Source organism: Phytophthora ramorum (genome assembly GCF_020800215.1).
Source record: "Phytophthora ramorum isolate Pr-102 chromosome Unknown Phyram_PR-102_s0014, whole genome shotgun sequence".
NCBI classification, from domain to species: domain Eukaryota; phylum Oomycota; class Peronosporomycetes; order Peronosporales; family Peronosporaceae; genus Phytophthora; species Phytophthora ramorum.
Window position 1 is genome coordinate 144,602 of NW_027150660.1, and position 16,997 is coordinate 161,598.

Genomic DNA, 16,997 nt, shown 5'->3' on the forward strand with positions numbered 1-16,997 from the left:
CCGAGTCGTCCGACTACGACTATGGTCGCAAGCATGACGACCACGACCACGATCGCAAGCATGACGACCACGACCACGATCGCAAGCATGACGACTACGATCGCAAGGACTACGGCAAGAAGGACTACGACGAGTACGGCAAGGGCTACGGATACGGTCACGACGACTATGACTGCAAGGGCTACGGTGGAGGCTACAGCTACGGCTACAAAAGCTACGGCAACGACTACGACGACTACGGCCACGACGACTACGGCCACGACGACTACAGCTATGGCGACGACTACTACAGCTATGACAAGGACGTCTACGACTACGGCAAGGGCTACGGAGGATACGACTATGGATACGGCTACCCGGACTACTCGTCGTACGGCGGAGGCTTCGGCTACTACCCGGACTCGTACTCGACCTACGGCTACGGATACGGCTACCCGGGCAACTTCGGCTACGGCTACGGGTACCCGGGCTACTTTGGCTACGAGTCTAGTGCGACGGATGCTGATGCTGTTACAAAGGAGTCTGCTACTGTTGCCGTGGATGATGCGTCGGTCAAGCCGGTGGAAAAAGAGGAAAGCAAGACGCCGTCAAAGGAGACCAAATCCGACGCCGCCAACAAGGCGAAGAGTAAGTAAGGCAACAAAGCGTGCAAGCGACGTAGACGATGGGCAACAAACGATGTAGCCCACGGCAAGATGTGTAGCGTGAAGAAGAAAAAGGCAGTTGCTGTAGCAAATACAACCGCCACTTGATGTGCTTCGTCCGTTGCGAGTTGAAGTCAACAGCGTTGCAATATTAGTGTGACACACATTGTCCCAATCTTTCAGGCCGTGGTAGAGCGCCTTGATGACCCATGTATGGGAGAACACATACACCCCATTAGGTGCGACCTTCTCCGCTCCTCAATATTTGGAAAACCCCGCTTGCATGGAAATGCGTCTCCTGTGATTGGCTTTAATTCCGCAGTGGTCCGGGGATTGGTCCATAAATAGCGTTCATCGCCTTCCCATTGGCAGAAACCTCGCCTTGGTCACAAAAACAAGGAGCCCGGTGGTCTCGCACCACCCCTCGTTCCTGCGGCCCTCGTCCGCCCGTTCAGTGCCAGAAATCCCTCCGAGCTCTCTCCTACGCCGTCACCATGCCCGCCGAAGCCAAGCTCAAGACCACGCCGCTGGACCCGCGTTTCCCCAACACGAACCAGGCGCAGCACTGCTGGACGCGCTACAACGAGTACGTCCTGTGCCTCAAGAACAACGACGGCGAAGAGGACTCGTGCAAGAAGTACCACCAGTTCGCCGCCTCGCTGTGCCCCAGCTCCTGGGTACGTACAGCAACAACTGAGTATTTTGCATTGGCCACCAATCACTGATCATATTATTTACGTCCATTCACCAACAGGTGGAGCGTTGGGACGAGCAGCGCGAGGAGGGCACGTTCCAGGGCGTGCAGTACTTCAAGGAGGAGTAAACTCTCCCCTTCGATCCTGTGCTCCTTCTACTTGCCCTCATGCGGAGGTTGAGAGGCTGCAGGTCGCCTTGTTTCCTATATATTGAAAAAGTGTAGGAAAACGACGTCCTCCAACAGGCTCAGCGACCATTTCCGACAGCAAAAAGTAGTCACTTCCAAATGAACTTTTTTGCCGTCTTGTGGCAGCTTTGCCATCGTCGGCCTCCGCATGCGCCAAGTTCATCATTAAAACCTGCAAATATCAAAACAACCGTCGTCCCCCGCTCGTTTCGACGTCCCTGGGCCAGTTATGCCTCACGTCATGTTTCTAGCACATTTGCTATTCTAGATGAAGATGCCGAGCGCTTTGACCTTCGAGGTGCTGGCGAAACACCATCGAGCGCGCGCTGCGACGCTCACGTTGCCCCATGGACAAGTCCGCACGCCGGTGTTTATGCCCGTGGGGACGCAAGGCGCCATCAAGGGACTGACCACCGCACAGATGCAGGACGTGGACTGCCAGATCTTCCTGGCCAATACCTACCACTTAGCGCTGCGTCCGGGCACGGACGTGTTGGCGCAATTGCCCGGCAAACTGCACGAGTTTATGCAGTGGCCCCGCAACCTGCTGACCGACTCGGGGGGGTTCCAGATGGTGAGTCTCTCGAAACTCTGTGAGGTGTCGGAGCACGGCGTGCAGTTCGAGAGCTTCGTGGACGGCTCCACGATGGTGTTGACCCCGGAGGCGTCGATCGCCCACCAGAACCGCATTGGAGCGGATATCATCATGGCGCTGGACGATGTCGTCTCGAGCTTGGCCGATGACGACGAACGGTTTAAGGAGGCGTGTGGACGCACGGTGCGGTGGCTGGACCGCTGCATCGAAGCGCATGCCCACCCGGACAAGCAGAATCTCTTTGGTATTGTGCAGGGTGGACTGGATGTGAGTGAAGGGGGGCTACGAGACCAATGTCTGAGTGAACTCATCAAGCGCGACCTGCCTGGATATGCGATCGGCGGATTGGCCGGAGGTGAATCCAAGGAGGCGTTCTGGAAAGTGGTGGCGCGCTGCACGGCTCAACTGCCGGAGAACAAGCCTCGGTATTTGATGGGGGTTGGCTACCCGCTGGATCTCGTCGTGTGCTCTGCTCTGGGCGTGGATATGTTTGACTGCGTGTACCCGACTCGCACGGCGCGGTTTGGCACGGCTATTGTGCCGTCGGGGCTTTTGAAGCTGAAGAGCGCCAAGTGCGAGGAGGACGAACGACCCATTGACGACACGTGCGAGTGCTTTGTGTGCAAGAAATACACACGTGCATACTTGCGAGTGCTGTTGAAGAAAGAGGAGACTTTCGGTGATGCAGAGGAGACGACGGGGAGCATCGGCGCACACCTCATCACGTACCACAACGTCACGTACATGTTGAACCTCATGCGTCGACTGCGCCAGTCTGTTCTCGATGGAGAGTTTGAACCGTTCGTCCGCACCTTCATGCTGCAGCAATTCCCGAACCGTGACTACCCTCAATGGACTGTGGACGCGCTCGCCGAGGCAAAGATCTCGCTCCATTGAGGCGTGCTCCAGCTAGACAAGACGTCTGCGTCAAGGACTAATGCATCAAGTACTATCCAGAAACCGCTTGCTTGGCTGTTATTATCATTTTACTGTCATCCCCTTCGTCTTGTCAAAGGCACTTCACTACACTTACACTGGAGAAATTCTAACACTACGACGTCTTTCTCCTCGTACCAAAAGCAGGAGACTATCCGCCTGATATCGGAGTCTTGACGTGGGGAACTTGTCTTGTTGGGTTCTTGGCGATGAAGACGCTTGCTACTCTACGTCAGCTCTGTACACGCACACAGCAATATGAAGAGTACATACATATACAGGAGGCGGGCTGGCTGCCAAAGTGGCATCATTCTTGTCGATGCACTTGTTCTTGGCCGGACCCTCCGAATTGGTTCGATGCTTGAATGTTTTGGTTCGTATGATATCTCGCTGAGGGGGCTTTAAAAGCGTGGGTTGTGAGGCATTCCTTCCATTGGGGATAACTGACCTTGCTGCTGTGGCTGCAGGAAAGGGTAAGACCCTTCCGACCCTGACCCACTGTGCCCCTGTTGCGAGTGACTGTAGCTTGGTTCATTCCACGATTCCGACGAGAGTGTCGTGGAAGTCTGAGGAGGCAGATTGTCGTCCAGCCCTGCGCTTTCGAGCAGTACATCGATATAATCCCTGGCCTCTTCATGTTGATCTGACTCCTGCTGCTGGTACGGCACCCGTTGTTGCTGCGACTGGTATGGCTGGGGATGAGACATCGGTGGACGTTGGTGAAGCTTCTGTTCGCCGTCCGACGATGCACGAGAGTAATTCAACGAGCTTACGCCGCCTTGGTACGGCGCATTTGGGTCTCCAAACTTGAACGGTGTCATCATCGAGTGATTCTGCTGAGGCGGGTAGGAAGCACTGGTATTACTAGTTGAGGATGGGTTTGCATTGATACAGGACGGCCATCCACTGCAGACTTCAGGCTTGACAGATGCGGACCATTCATTGCCGGACTCGGGCTTGACGCCAAGCGACCCATATCCAGAGCCTGCGAAGATATGCTGCTGTCGATTCATCTGCTGTCGTAATTGCTGCTGCCGCTGTTGTTGTTGTAATTGATATGTATCTTGGGCAAGCGAGTTGGAAGAAACAGGGAGCACCACCGAGGCGTCATTCTTGAGGCTTGAGGCGAATATTGTCTGCTGCGACCCCGACGTAGCTGAGGACGACATGAATTCTTCCAACTGGCTGATTGTTGGCGCTTTGCTGCCGATGTTAAAATCGGTAAGGAGCTGATCGCTCCTGCGTCGACCAAGGTAAACGGCCCCACGAGGGGCAAAGCTACCATTCCCACCCACATTCGGCATGTTCATAGCCATACCCATGCCAATGGTAGGCGGCACCACATGGGGAAGGCTTTGGCGCTTCCCACGCGACGACTGAAACGGATAACCCTGTGCCAATTCCTTGGCCTCGGCGATTTTGCGCAGGTACATCAGTTGTTGCTGCGCAGACGACGCGTTGGCCGCAGCACCGGATCGAGCCTCCATCTCCAGCTCAAACTCCTGCTCTGCGGGCGTTCCGGCACGCTTCCGACCCGGTGCCGAGGCTGTTGCTGCAGCAGCTGCCGCTGCCGCCGCGGCAGCAAACCCAAATGCTTCAGAGCCAGGAAGCATTCCTGTAGAGTGGCGACGACCTGCCGCTGCAGAGTTCAGGAACGTCACTGTCGCTCCAGAGAGCGTGTTGGATTTCTGTCTCTTGAGGGCTTGCTGCGTCGGCAGTTGATTTCTCGCTTCGGCCAGATCGTGGGCTTCAAACTGAGCCTGAGCTTGAGATAGTTCTTGTTCCCGAGCCTGTATTTGGTTCATGATGTGGATCGGGTTGGACGATATCGCGGCTGCCATGGCCGCCGACATGACTGCAGGGTTGGATCGCTCCTTCCTCTTAATGAGCTTCATCCGCTCCTTGTCCGCCCTCAGGAAGAACGGGTGGCTGAAGGTGCAGATGTTGGTCTGCGTCTTGGTCCACTTCTTGAAGCCAAAGTAGTTCAACTGCCGCTGGAAGCTCGACACCTTGTTGTGCTTGAAGTACTTGGGCAGGATCTGGTTCGCCAGCTCTTCTGGTTGGATGATCTGGAAGGCCGTACCCCCATGGGACCACGTGACGATGCCCGGGTCCTCCGCCTCCAGGATCTGGAACAAGAAGCGGAGGAACTTGGGCACTCCCACGTTGCGGCGCTTGATCACGTGGACTTCCGTCTTGACAGCTGCTGCATCACCAGGTGGCGTCTTGTCTTCGACCTCCTGCTCCTGCTCGGGCTCCTCTGGGGCCGCAGATGGCGCCACGAGCGACGCGCGTCGCGTGGCCATCGCCTCCGCGGCGCTCCCTGGCTCTAGACCCTCGGTGAGCTCCGCTTTGCCGCCGTATAAGGGGAAAGGTCCGCTGTCCAGCGACTGCGAGTGCGGGCTGCAGAAGAGCGACGACGTGGAGCTACAAGGGGGACGCATACGGCGGTGCTCGCGATCTCTCTCGCCGAGCATTCTGCGTTGTGCATCCTTTCAAAGGCTTAGAAATCTTCCTCGAAGAAGGAAAAAAACTTCCATGGTTGTAAAGTGGATTTTGACCAATGGGTGGATTGCTAACAGTCTTTCGGCCAATTGCAGAGAGCTCTGCAAAGATCACGCGGGCGACTAACGTGGCAGTCGTAGTCTGGTAGCTGTTGCAAGGTGCGAGCTGAGCAGAGCGCTGGTCTGAATTGCGGGCGTTGGAAAGCGGCTTTTTGCCCGATCGGCAACGACTGCTGCTCACAGTGCCCTGCAATGCGTACGCTCCAACGCAGAGACCAGTAAGGAAAGATCTTATCCCGCCGTAAGGTTCTAAAAAAAGTAGCTCAGAAAAAAGAAGCGCCGACTCATTCCAAAGATTTTCCTTTGCTTTTCCGTGCCTGTCGACGAGTGTGGACCTGCATTCGCCGCTGAATCACTGACCAGCAGCTTACGCACGCCATGCCCGTGCTCGCCCGGGCCGAGCGTAGAGAGCGATCGCTGGTCAGTACGGAGCCACTGTAGCGCTGGATGGAGACGCCAGACCAGTCACCGCGCACTGAACCGCGGAGAGAGAAAAGTATCTTGCACGAGTCACAATCGTCACAATCAGACGACAAAAGCAGCTTCAACATGGTGTGCGCCACGTTGATTTGATGTAATCATTACCATCCACTAACCTTAATTTCACTAATTAAAACAATCACCAAGTCAATGCACGACTGGCGCACAATTAGCCATGGCGAACCTTACGCAGCAGCTCGCGAGGCTGCAGCTTGGTGCCTCGGGGAGCCGCCACCGGACCTCTCGACGCCTCGACAACGCGGCCCCCACGTGCATCAATGCTTCTTCTATCTATTTGCAACACAGCTGCGTCCGAGGCGCTCTGCTCTCGTCGCTACACTGTCCCGCGCAGCACGTCCTGGCGCTCGGAGAGGGGCCCCAAGTGCCCATTAACGGCCAATCCACGGGATTTCTGCCCTCCGGGCCGGTGTTCCAAGTGGCCTACGCGCATAGTAAGAGTCTCTTGGTGGCTGTGGACGAGGAGGGGGGTGTAGGGATCGTGGACGCGGCTTTAGGACGTCGGAAAAGCCGCTGGACGGCGCATCACAACGCCATTTTCGATGCCATTTGGACGCAAGATGCCACACAGGTGCTAACAGCTGCTGGAGACCTGGAGATTAGGATTTGGGACGTGGAGACGGCGGGATGTAGCTTTTTGACGGCTGCGACGCCCATCTCGACGCTGCGAGGGCACGACATGAGTGTCAAGTGTGTTCGCCAAGCGCCGGACAATGATCACGTGTTCGCTTCAGGTGGGAGGGACGGACGAGTACTGCTATGGGACTCTCGTGCGACGGGAAAACCGGTTTCTGCGCTGGAGAACGTGCATGCTGAGCCTACATCGTCGAGAAGCTCGTCGCCAAACGTGAGTTTTTCATCCCCAGGCCAAAAACGTCGACGCCGTGGCACGGCTGTGGCGTCGACGTCGCCTTCACCGCGTAGTGTTACGTGTGTGGAGTTTGGTGCTACTGGACAGGAGCTGATTACAGCAGGTGCTGTGGATGCGGTGGTCAAGCTCTGGGACCTACGCTGTGTGAGGTCGAGCTCTACTGCAGGCCGTGGGAAGAAGAAGGTGACGGGGAAGTTACCGCTTCCAACACGCGAGATATCGTGCTCAACGCGGGAAGGTGCTCGCCGAGGTATTTCGTCGCTGGTTTATCGCCAAGGAGATGTTGAAGGTGCGCCTCGCCTACTCGTGAACGTGCTGAACGATGCCATCGCTGTGATCGATATCGGTCAAAAGCAGCACATGGCGGGACACCACCAAGCTAAAACGGTTTTCAGATGCTTCGGACACCAAGCGAGCTCATTTTACAGCAAGGCCGTCTTTAGTCCTGACGGGGACTTCATTGCAGGTGCTTCCGTGGACGGTGTCGTATACATTTGGGATGCCCGAGCAAGTACTTTGTGTGATCAAACCCTCTCGTCTGCGTGGTCTGGCCTAGACGTCCAGCATCGTGCACCCTGCTTCGCGCTCAAGGGCCACACGAGTGAGGTAAACGGAGTCGCCTGGAATTCTCAAGACTTTACCCAACTTGCATCCTGCTCCGATGATGGTACGGTGCGCTGCTGGCAGGTCGGTAGTGGGCGTGAGCAGCAATTGAACGACAAGCATAAAAATTCTACAACGGGAACAAAACCTTTTGAGCTGCAGCTAGCGCCAGAGGGCGATGCCTCTGATCCAATCGGGAACACGGAGTGGACTAACTGGAGGGGCTTTACCGAGCAACCTGACGGGCGTGCATATCGAGTACGAGGCAGCAAACCACCACGAGCTTCTCAAGCGAATAATCCTTTGTCTCCACAGCGTCAACGAGTATCTCAGGCGGAAAAGCGAAGAGATTCGCCTCAAGTGACTCGGCACAGCGCAGAACCTCGTTTGCATCCCGTTCACGAGGCCCCAACGGCCCAACAACAACCGCAGCAAGAGCCCCAGGAAGCGCAGGACTCTCAAGACGCCCCACCAAAGCAAAAGCGGCGCATCCGACTGCGACGGACAACGAAGTCCACTGCACCACCCAAACGAGCTCAGCGGACTCTGCTCGAGCTCTGGGGAAAGTGATTCTAGCAACCTCCTCACCGTTAGACCCTCACACGAGATAGAATAATTAAACTAAACACGAATCCTGCAGTGGTCGCTGCAAAAATGCTGATCAATTTCAGAGCCAAGTTAACATTTTCTCGACTTCTGTTGCTTATGACGTTGCAGCAGGACTTTACAGAACGTCCTCCTCGAAAGCCTTCTCGAAGACGTCGAGAAGCTGATCGATATCCTTCTCGTCCACGACAAGGGGCGGGCACAGACGAATCGTGCTGAAAGAGAAATGGTAACAATCAGAAAGTTAGACAGCTTGCACATCAGGGACGCAACCAAACACCAGAAACTTACTTTTCGCCAGCGGAGATGATGAGCACCTGCTTGGAGAGCGCGTACGCGATGAGTGGGCCCACGGGCTTGGTGCACTCGAGGGCAATGAACAGGCCGCCCTTGCCAATCGGCTTGCGGACGTCGACGACCTTGTCGGGGAACTTCTGCTGCAGCTTCTCCAGGCCGTCGGCCAGGTACTTGCCGCGCTTCTGCACGTTGGCGAGGAAGTTCTCGTCCATGATCTTGTTGAGCACCGTGTTGGCCACCGCGCACACGAGCGGGTTGCCACCGAAGGTCGTTCCGTGCTGGCCGGGAGTGATCGCCGACGCCACCTTGTTGGACATGAGGACGGCACCGATGGGCAGGCCGCCAGCCAGAGGCTTGGCCAGCGTCATGATGTCAGGCGTCACGTCGTACAGCTCGTGGGCGAAGAGCGCACCGGTGCGGCCCAGACCGCACTGCACCTCGTCCGTGATGAGCAGAGCGTCGTGCTTGTCACACAGCGCGCGCAGCTCGCGCATGAACTCCGGGTCGGCAGGGTACAGGCCTCCCTCTCCCTGAATAGGCTCAATGAACACGCCGGCCGTCTTGTCGGAAATGAGCTTCTTGACGCTCTCAATGTCGTTGAATTCAGCGTAGTGCACTCCAGGCACCAGAGGCATAAAAGCCTCCCGGATCTTGGGCTTGTGTGTCAGCGTGAGCGCCGCCGCCGTGCGGCCATGGAAGCCGTGCTTGAACGAGATAAACTCGAACTTCTTGCCCTCTAGAGGCCTACAAAGCAATAAAATAACATCATTACTCAACCCCCAGTGAAAGATACTTTTTTTCTGCAGGTCACGTACGTTCCCTGGGAGACGCGGTTGGCGTAGAGCCGCGCGAACTTGTACGCGCCCTCGTTGGCCTCCGTGCCCGAGTTGGCGAAGAAGACCTTGTCGAAGCGCGAGTTGTCCACGAGCGTCTTGGCCAGCTCCAGCGGCGCCTCAGCGTGGAACAGGTTGCTCACGTGCGTCACCTTCTTGCCGTTCTTCACGAGGCTCGCGTACCAGTCCTCGTCGCCGTGGCCCAGTCCCGACACGGCGATACCCGCGTAGAAGTCGAGGAACTCGCGCCCCTGCGCGTCGAACAGCTTGCTGCCCTTGCCGTGCGTGAACACGAGGCCAGGCTCGCCGCGCACGCCGTCCTGGTTGTACGTCTTGGCCAGGTACTTGTTCTCGTACGACTCTGGGACAAAGGGCTTGGCCGCGAAGGCGCGCGACGCCCGCTGCAGCTTCTTGGCGTTGCGTAGAGTAGCCAGCATCGTGTGGATCGAAGTAAACGGGCGGTTGCGAGCTTTTCCGGTTATGAAGGCTCGGCGATTGGGTATTTTGTGTTTTGTGACTTTTTTGCTCCGAGTAAATTCATGTGGTCGCGGCTCGTCCAATCACGATATAGGATGGCCGAGGTAATCCCCAAGATGAGTTCTTAACAAGAAATGGCGTTCTTCTTGGTCGACGGCCAGGGTTTTTTTGTTGCGGTGACTTCAACGTCAACCGGATGTTTGAAAACTGACCTGCCCAGCAAAGGCGGCGAAACATTCGTGTTCTTGAATGACCGTTGCGGGTGGGGCTCAGTATGCGCTACGAGACATCAGCGATGAAAAGACTATGATAGTGTGAAATGAGAACTGCTTCCGCAAATATTTCTTTTCCAACACCGTTATGCTATCGGATACAGACCATCAAGAGTGCAGCAAGAACTGGCACTGCAAAATTGCGATTGTGCGCAAGGAGAAACAAGTTCACTTTTGTCGCGAAGAATCTCAATTCATTCGAGCAGTTGCTATGAAGAACACGTTGCTGAGGTTAAGAATTTGCTCTGTGTAATCCAGAACGAGCAACAAGTGATGACCATGGTAGAGTTTGCGGTCTGTATTAAGAATATTTCAACTGGTTGGCGGGGATTTGCGCGTACTAGATTCGCATGGAGGAATTCACTCGACGCACAACAGCAACATCTTTCAATTCTGATGTCGAAGCTTTTGTAGGGTCAAGTTTCGTTTGACGCGTCTTCACTTATTGCTATGCCGAAGAACTTCAATATGAGCTCCAAAGTCAGAAGTTCTTGATTGTTTTCCTTCCTTCTTGTGCAGCTATAACCTATGATGACAGGTCACAAAAAATATCTGCACTTCTTAGCGACATTGGCACACAACCGCGCTGCTTTTACTCAAAATGTGGAGATTCCTCGTCAACTCATCGATGTTCAGCATGAGGCTCCTTTGGCGGTTGGCTACTCCGGAAGCAGACTGTTAGATGTCGCTCCCGAAATTACAGCCTCTTTGTTCTTAGCAAGTGATCCAAGCTTGTCCAGCATCTGTATCTTAAGCATGTGCTGACGGTACTTATCCGGCTTAGTTGCACCAGCTCCCTCCGCACGAGCGATAATTTCTGCAGCCTTTGCATCAGAGCTAATACGTATTCCATCTGTGATAACGTTCAGCATCGCTTGCACTGCACCCTTCTCAACGTTGATCACTTCAAGGTCAGCATCACAGTGGCTATTGATCTCTGCTGCAATTCGTGCTCAACTTCAATTTTTGCGCTCTTCTACGTAGCCTCAACGTCGTAGTTGTTACAGGTTACAGCGGGATTTACCTACCTAATCTCCCCATCCGTACGCTTGGTTTGTGCGTTGACCAAGTCGATGCCTTTGCGAATTTCCGCACATTCGGCCTTTTCAGTTTGCTCTTCCTCCATGCACATCATCCGGAGCTTTAACTTGGCCGTGTCAATCTCTTTCTTGTATTGCAGCAGCTGCATGTCACTTTACTGCTTCACCTTTTGCTCTTTGATCTCACTTAGATGCATCGCGCGATTTTCCATTTGCGTCTGGAACTCCAGTGGGAGACTGACCGCGACGCTAGTGATTTGCACGCTGTACAGGTTGAGCTGTAAGTTCAATCTACGCTTGATGTCTTCAGTGATGCAGTAGAATATATTCTTCTCTTCGTTTTCTTCAGTGTTATCAGCGTTGGGTGAGTGAAATTTGTCAATTGCCAACCGGTTTGTGTGAGAATTCAGAGCTCTTGTCTTGAACCTCTCGCGCATCGTGCCATCACGGAGCTGGTACACTACCGTGTGCTCAACACTACGTGCCATCACGGAGCTGGTACACTACCGTGTGCTCAACACTACGTGCCAGTGCTCGAACAGCCTCGTTTCGGGCAGTACAGAGCTCAGTTTCGAGACCGTTATGGTCCAACTCGTAGACGAAGCGTCGAAGAGGGCCTGGGTCTTCATCTTTAGCCTAGTCGGGCGTTTGATGCTGTCCTGGAAGCGTATCGTCGTTTTAGCTACCACAGCAGCCCATAGTAAAGAAAAAATCGGATTAGCAGGAAATTCGGGAATGAGGCTGAGGTTATATGAGGAAAGAAGCTCAGCTGTCTTTGCTGCATCAGCGCCAGCTCACTATCGCCAACAAGCTCGTCAAGATCTCTCAGCTCGTAATTCTCTTGGTTTTGGAGGCCATTTCTCAATTCCGCGTCACCATCTACATGTACTATGCTGGCTCGCCGAGAAAACCTTACTCGCTACCTTTCCGCGGCAATCACCTGGTGTAAAATGATATCAGCAAGTCTATCGACGCCATGAAGTATTTCAATACCCAAGTAAATGGCCAGAATCCTATCCAGTTCATACCAGCAAACCCGGCCATTATGAAGCTCTTCATGAAGGTCCCATATAGCCGGTGCGTCTTCAGCTAGTGCTTTACATAGGCTTCAATAGGATTAACCATGTTTGTAGGTGAGTCCTCAAGCAGCAGTGGAATGCTCATACTGGCATGATGAAACCAGGACTGAAGATGTTTTGGCCGTCTTGGAACCGTGTATCTCACGTCGTCACCAAGCAGGCAGCATTCTGCTGGATTGAGAGCTCACAGCTCTGGAGAAGAAGAACGACCGGGGAATACACGCAACGAATTGATCGAAGTAGGACGATGGATCCGAGAACAACATCCATTCATTCATTGGTTTAGTCTGCAGCAGACGATGTCGCCCGAGGTAACGAATGGTAATGCACTGAAAGACAAAAGCTATAGTCTGCATGCGTCTAGACAGGTTTCAGTTCAACCCACATGCCGCACTGCAGTTCTGAGATTTGAACCGTCACTTTCGACTCCAAACCGGAAGCTACCCGCAATTTGCTGTTTGGCATGACGACTCCTTCATCCTCCGCCCTGCAAGTGTTTGCAGTAGAAGGCATTGCTCGCTCCATCCTGTGTTTCCTGGATCTGTCGACTTTCGACGCTGTTTTGCACTCGTTTCAAGCCACCCCGGAGCTCCACGGATACCTGCAGGACAGTTCACTGTGGACGGAGTTGTCGATTTCGCATTTCGGACGTCCGCGAGACTCGGAATTGCGGTTTCTAGCTCTGCCAACTCGCGATCGAGGCTGGGACTGGACCGAGAGGGAGCGCACGTGTGTGGAGTTGCAGGAGTTCCTGCAGTCCAAGGACGAAAAGACGCAGTTCGAGGAGTCCGTCAAGATCCTGGAAGGGGACATTGGCTACATCAACAACATCGACGGCAAACCGTTGGACGGCATCGCGTTCCCGACCAATTCGCACCTTACGAACCACTTCGTGGGGGCTGCTCAAGCTGTTTTCCGCAGAGCAGGCCAACAGCTAAACGACCACGTGAACGACCCGTCGTTTCGAGGTCGACGGCCCACAGGATCGGCGGTGACGACTCCGGCATTTGACGCGGGGGTGAAGAAGCTCATCCATTGTGTGGGACCGGGGATCTCCCTGCCGAACTGCTTTGAACTACTGGCGACGACGTACGAGAACGTGATGAGTGCAATTTTGCATGAAGAGCTGACGTGTGTCGCAGTGGCCTCCATTTCGACGGGCAGTTTGGGCGTGCCGTGTGACAACGGAGCTCAAGTGGCGCTACATACGATCCAGAAGTTCGTGCGTGCGAACCACTGGGAGGGCAAAATAGCCTTTGTGTGCTATGACGAGTCAGTGCTGGAAGCGTTCACGAAACAAAAAGAAACGGTGCTCGAGCGCTTCAACGAAGAGCTGGTGCAGCCCGTGGTTAGCAGTGTGCCTCGCTGGCCTTTCATACGACAGGGACGTTGATGAGAGCGTTAGAATAGCCGGTGCATGTCGAATGACCATGTTCCGGGCATGTTGTGCATGTTGTCTACTTCGAGTATCGAGCGCAATGGAGAAGCATAGATGGTCAGAAATGCTACATTTCTTTTCATTGTTGAGTAACAAAACAATCACTTCTGGTCCTTGGCTTTATGGTTTTGCCGTGTGCAGATTCCAGTAGCTTTGTCGTACGTGAAGAGGTCCTCTTAGATTCATCACTCCGTGACCTGGAACTCTTGCTGCGCTGTTCTTTAGTTCCCGCACAAGTTGGTGGCAGGAATCTGGGTGAACGGAAACGTTTAAGGCGCGATCACGAGTGACGGTTGAATTCTACTCAAGAATCGTTGGTAGGCCCTACCTCGTTAGTTTTTATCTTGTTTTATGTCTTTCTTCCGATTCACGGCCCTCCTGTTTATATCGTGTCTCCTGTGTCTCCAAGACTCTGCTGGCGCAACTTCGTGCGAATCAATTTACTGCGGTATAACGTTATGCTCCTTACTTTCTCCCAATCGAGGACGCAGTCGTGCAGCTCTTCAACTCGCCACCCAGCTGCGAGTACGGGGGGAGGAACTACAAACAAACTTCGACCTGTGGCGAGTCCGTCAGTATCAATGGGAATAGTGCGGTCGATAGCACTTCAAAGAGCAACTTGCAAACCTCCGACCACGTCAGATACAAGTGCGTTGCACGCGAGCCCAATCCTCTTGATAATGCCACTCGTCGCTGCCACACTGCTGCAGAAAGCTCTTGCTCATTAATTAAATTTACGTTTCACGCACACCTCGTTGACGCTACAGACCAAATGATATCCAAGGCCAACCCCATTTCCACCCACAAGAGGGACATCTGGGCTGTGGAAGGTGTTGTTCACTCCATCTTCTTCTACCTGGATCCGTCAAGTTTCGACGCTTTGCTGAGCGTCCTCCAAGCGATACCGGAGCTTCTGGGTTATCTGCAAGACGCTTCACTATGGACAAGCCTGTCCAAGCTTCATTTCGGCGGCCCACGAGACCTGGAGCTGCAAATCGACGACGGCTGCATTCGAGACCGTGACTGGGACTGGACCAGTCGTGAACGAACGTGCGCTGAGCTCCAACACTTTCTGCAGTCTGCAGACGACCAAGTGAGCTTCAACGAGGCAGTGGCAGTCATAGAAGGTGACATCGGAAGCATTGACAACATCGACGGCACACCTTTGGACGGGATCGCATTCCCAACCGGCTCGTCGCTGATGAACCCTCATATTGGAGCTGCTGGTGCGGTCTTTCGTCGTGCGGGTGGTGGTCTTGACAAATTGGTGAACGGTCGAGTCTTTCGTCGTAATGGGCATAGATGGCTGCCAGCGGGCTCTGCCGTTGTCACCCAGGCCTTCGAAGCTGGAGTGGATACGCTGATCCACTGCGTTGGTCCCAGTGTCCGGGTGGCGGATTGCTATGAGCTGCTGGCTCGCACTTACGATCGCGCAATGAACGCTGCGCTGCGTGAAGAGCTCCAATGCGTTGCTATGGTGTCCGTCTCCACGGGGAATCTAGGAGTTCCGTGCGTGAAAGGGGCCCGAGTGGCTCTGCGCACGATACAAAAGTTTCTCGTCAGAGACAACTGGCACGGCAAGCTGGCGATCGTTTGCAACGACGAGCGCGTCCTCGAAGCATTCAAGAACGAAAAAGCTGCCGTGCTGAGCGACTTTAACGTTGTTCCGCCCTGTCCAGTTGGAGATTCTGCGGGTCGTTGATGAATTCTGTCGAATCCACCACGCACAGATTGGACCCAGCACGAGAACGTCTTACAAACTACCGAGGAAAAGAATTGGAGACCACTCTAATAAGTCTTCACAGACCCAGTAAGGAAAGTCCAGCGAATAGGAGCATCGATTTACATTGTCCAAGAGCGTCTAACTAACGACAGATCAATGACCGATGATGGGTCGATTTGCTAGAACGCTATCTGGTTGCAACCATGCAACTTAATGCAGCAGTGGCCCCGCCACGACCAGCACCAGCGCAGTGAACGTGGCGACCGCCTGAGTGCTTGCTCCCGACGTTGTCGAGACGTCCGCGACATCGGCGCTAGCGCTGGTGCTAGCATTGGCGTTGCTGGCCGACTCAGAGTCCGGGGTCTTGGTGGCAGCAGTGGGTGCCTCGGTCGTCGTTGTGGTGGTGGTGGTGCTGGTGCTGGTGTCAGTGGTGTTGTTGCCACTCGACGTGGTAGCCGCCGGCGTGGTCGCACTTGGCGCCTCCGTCGTGGAAGTTGGAGCTTCCGTCGAGTCAGAACTGGAGGACACTGCACCATTGCACGTCTCCACCATGCCCTCCACCACTTGCTTGTAGTTCTGGCCGTACGGACCACCGAACGTGCAGTCCGGCAGCGTGTCCACGAGGTTGACGACGGCGTCGTGGCACGCGGAGTCGCAAGTCCATACGCCTCCACTGGCGAGGTAGGCGGCCCAGCTGGCGCAGTTGGCGTGGAGCGTTTGGACAGCGGTGGCGACCTTGGAGTAGTTGTCTGCGTCGCACGGTGCAGCGTCGACTTGGTTGTGGAGCGCGAGGGCGGCAGCGAGGAAAAGGGTGGTGGATCGGATAGCGACCATAGTGATTGAGAGGCGACGGTGGTTGAGTTGGTGAGTCGCTGGGAGTTGCGTTGTTGTTGGTTATTGTTGCTGGGAAAGCAAAATTGAATTGTGGTCTGAGAAATATGTTTCTTGTGGGGTTGGTAGTAGTGATCAGTCCTGTATGAGTCGTACTTCGTCCACTGCGACGGCGGCATTGTACATATAGTTGGTGTGAATGTACCTTTTTGCCGTAACAGCGAAAATGATGAGCAAGATGATGATGCTCATACTGAACGACTGCAGACCCAATGGTTTCTGTGTCGAGGACATTGGCTCGGCAAGTGTAGCTGAAAAGCCCATACCATGATGATGGCGGTTGCTTTGTAGATTCTTGACTTGATAGACTGCATTGCTTGCGTGGAGCGATCCAAGCAGATTTGGCGCAACGTTCGATTCACCACAGATGATCATCGATTTGACTTCAAGAAGGGGCGACTCACTGTTCGCTTGCAGCAGCAGCTACATTGCAGGTCATATGGTGCGCGATAAGTCCAATTCAGCTGAGCGGAGCGAACAGCACCATTGCGTGCTGCAGCGTACATTTCCACAAAGAGTATCCACTCGTTTCGTTTCCGATCATAATCACCTCTCTACAACTGGAAGCGCGAGACGAAACAGAAGGCGACACGGATAGGCACCGCTAGTCTCAAATCAAGTGCTCACGTGGCGAGAGTCAAATCTGTGAGGATCGCCGCGACCTACAGAAGCATCAACAAGAAACTCACTGCAGGCGACGTGGTACTAGAAACAATCTTCAAATTCTCTGCTCGGACTTGCACGGCA

The 16,997-nt window shown here is 54.4% G+C and overlaps 8 protein-coding genes across 8 annotated transcripts; 5 read left to right on the forward strand and 3 right to left on the reverse strand.

Annotated features, from left to right (window-relative positions):
- Nucleotides 1–1,138: 1,138 nt before the first annotated feature.
- KRP23_12033 (Cytochrome c oxidase subunit 6b-1) lies at nucleotides 1,139–1,467 on the forward strand (the record flags this gene model as incomplete). Its single annotated transcript, XM_067882621.1, has 2 exons — nucleotides 1,139–1,321; nucleotides 1,399–1,467. 2 exons carry the CDS (start codon nucleotides 1,139–1,141, stop codon nucleotides 1,465–1,467), a joined length of 252 nt encoding a protein of 83 aa, XP_067739641.1.
- Nucleotides 1,468–1,795: 328 nt separating this feature from the next.
- Nucleotides 1,796–3,019, forward strand: KRP23_12034 (Queuine tRNA-ribosyltransferase catalytic subunit 1; the record flags this gene model as incomplete). Its single annotated transcript, XM_067882622.1, has 1 exon — nucleotides 1,796–3,019. The coding sequence occupies one exon, from the start codon at nucleotides 1,796–1,798 to the stop codon at nucleotides 3,017–3,019; it is 1,224 nt and encodes a 407-aa protein (XP_067739642.1).
- Nucleotides 3,020–3,459: 440 nt separating this feature from the next.
- Nucleotides 3,460–5,502, reverse strand: KRP23_12035 (Heat shock factor protein 2; the record flags this gene model as incomplete). Its single annotated transcript, XM_067882623.1, has 1 exon — nucleotides 3,460–5,502. The coding sequence occupies one exon, from the start codon at nucleotides 5,500–5,502 to the stop codon at nucleotides 3,460–3,462; it is 2,043 nt and encodes a 680-aa protein (XP_067739643.1).
- A 775-nt stretch (nucleotides 5,503–6,277) lies between these two features.
- KRP23_12036 (Denticleless protein-like protein) lies at nucleotides 6,278–8,164 on the forward strand (the record flags this gene model as incomplete). The annotated part of the gene is made up of 1 exon (XM_067882624.1): nucleotides 6,278–8,164. The coding sequence occupies one exon, from the start codon at nucleotides 6,278–6,280 to the stop codon at nucleotides 8,162–8,164; it is 1,887 nt and encodes a 628-aa protein (XP_067739644.1).
- A 154-nt stretch (nucleotides 8,165–8,318) lies between these two features.
- KRP23_12037 (putative acetylornithine aminotransferase, mitochondrial) lies at nucleotides 8,319–9,767 on the reverse strand (the record flags this gene model as incomplete). Its single annotated transcript, XM_067882625.1, has 3 exons — nucleotides 8,319–8,415; nucleotides 8,492–9,241; nucleotides 9,313–9,767. The coding sequence occupies 3 exons, from the start codon at nucleotides 9,765–9,767 to the stop codon at nucleotides 8,319–8,321; spliced, it is 1,302 nt and encodes a 433-aa protein (XP_067739645.1).
- Nucleotides 9,768–12,661: 2,894 nt separating this feature from the next.
- On the forward strand, nucleotides 12,662–13,591 carry KRP23_12038 (Macro domain-containing protein; the record flags this gene model as incomplete). Its single annotated transcript, XM_067882626.1, has 1 exon — nucleotides 12,662–13,591. One exon carries the CDS (start codon nucleotides 12,662–12,664, stop codon nucleotides 13,589–13,591), a length of 930 nt encoding a protein of 309 aa, XP_067739646.1.
- An 817-nt stretch (nucleotides 13,592–14,408) lies between these two features.
- On the forward strand, nucleotides 14,409–15,338 carry KRP23_12039 (O-acetyl-ADP-ribose deacetylase; the record flags this gene model as incomplete). The annotated part of the gene is made up of 1 exon (XM_067882627.1): nucleotides 14,409–15,338. The coding sequence occupies one exon, from the start codon at nucleotides 14,409–14,411 to the stop codon at nucleotides 15,336–15,338; it is 930 nt and encodes a 309-aa protein (XP_067739647.1).
- A 231-nt stretch (nucleotides 15,339–15,569) lies between these two features.
- KRP23_12040 (uncharacterized protein) lies at nucleotides 15,570–16,193 on the reverse strand (the record flags this gene model as incomplete). Its single annotated transcript, XM_067882628.1, has 1 exon — nucleotides 15,570–16,193. One exon carries the CDS (start codon nucleotides 16,191–16,193, stop codon nucleotides 15,570–15,572), a length of 624 nt encoding a protein of 207 aa, XP_067739648.1.
- Nucleotides 16,194–16,997: the final 804 nt, after the last annotated feature.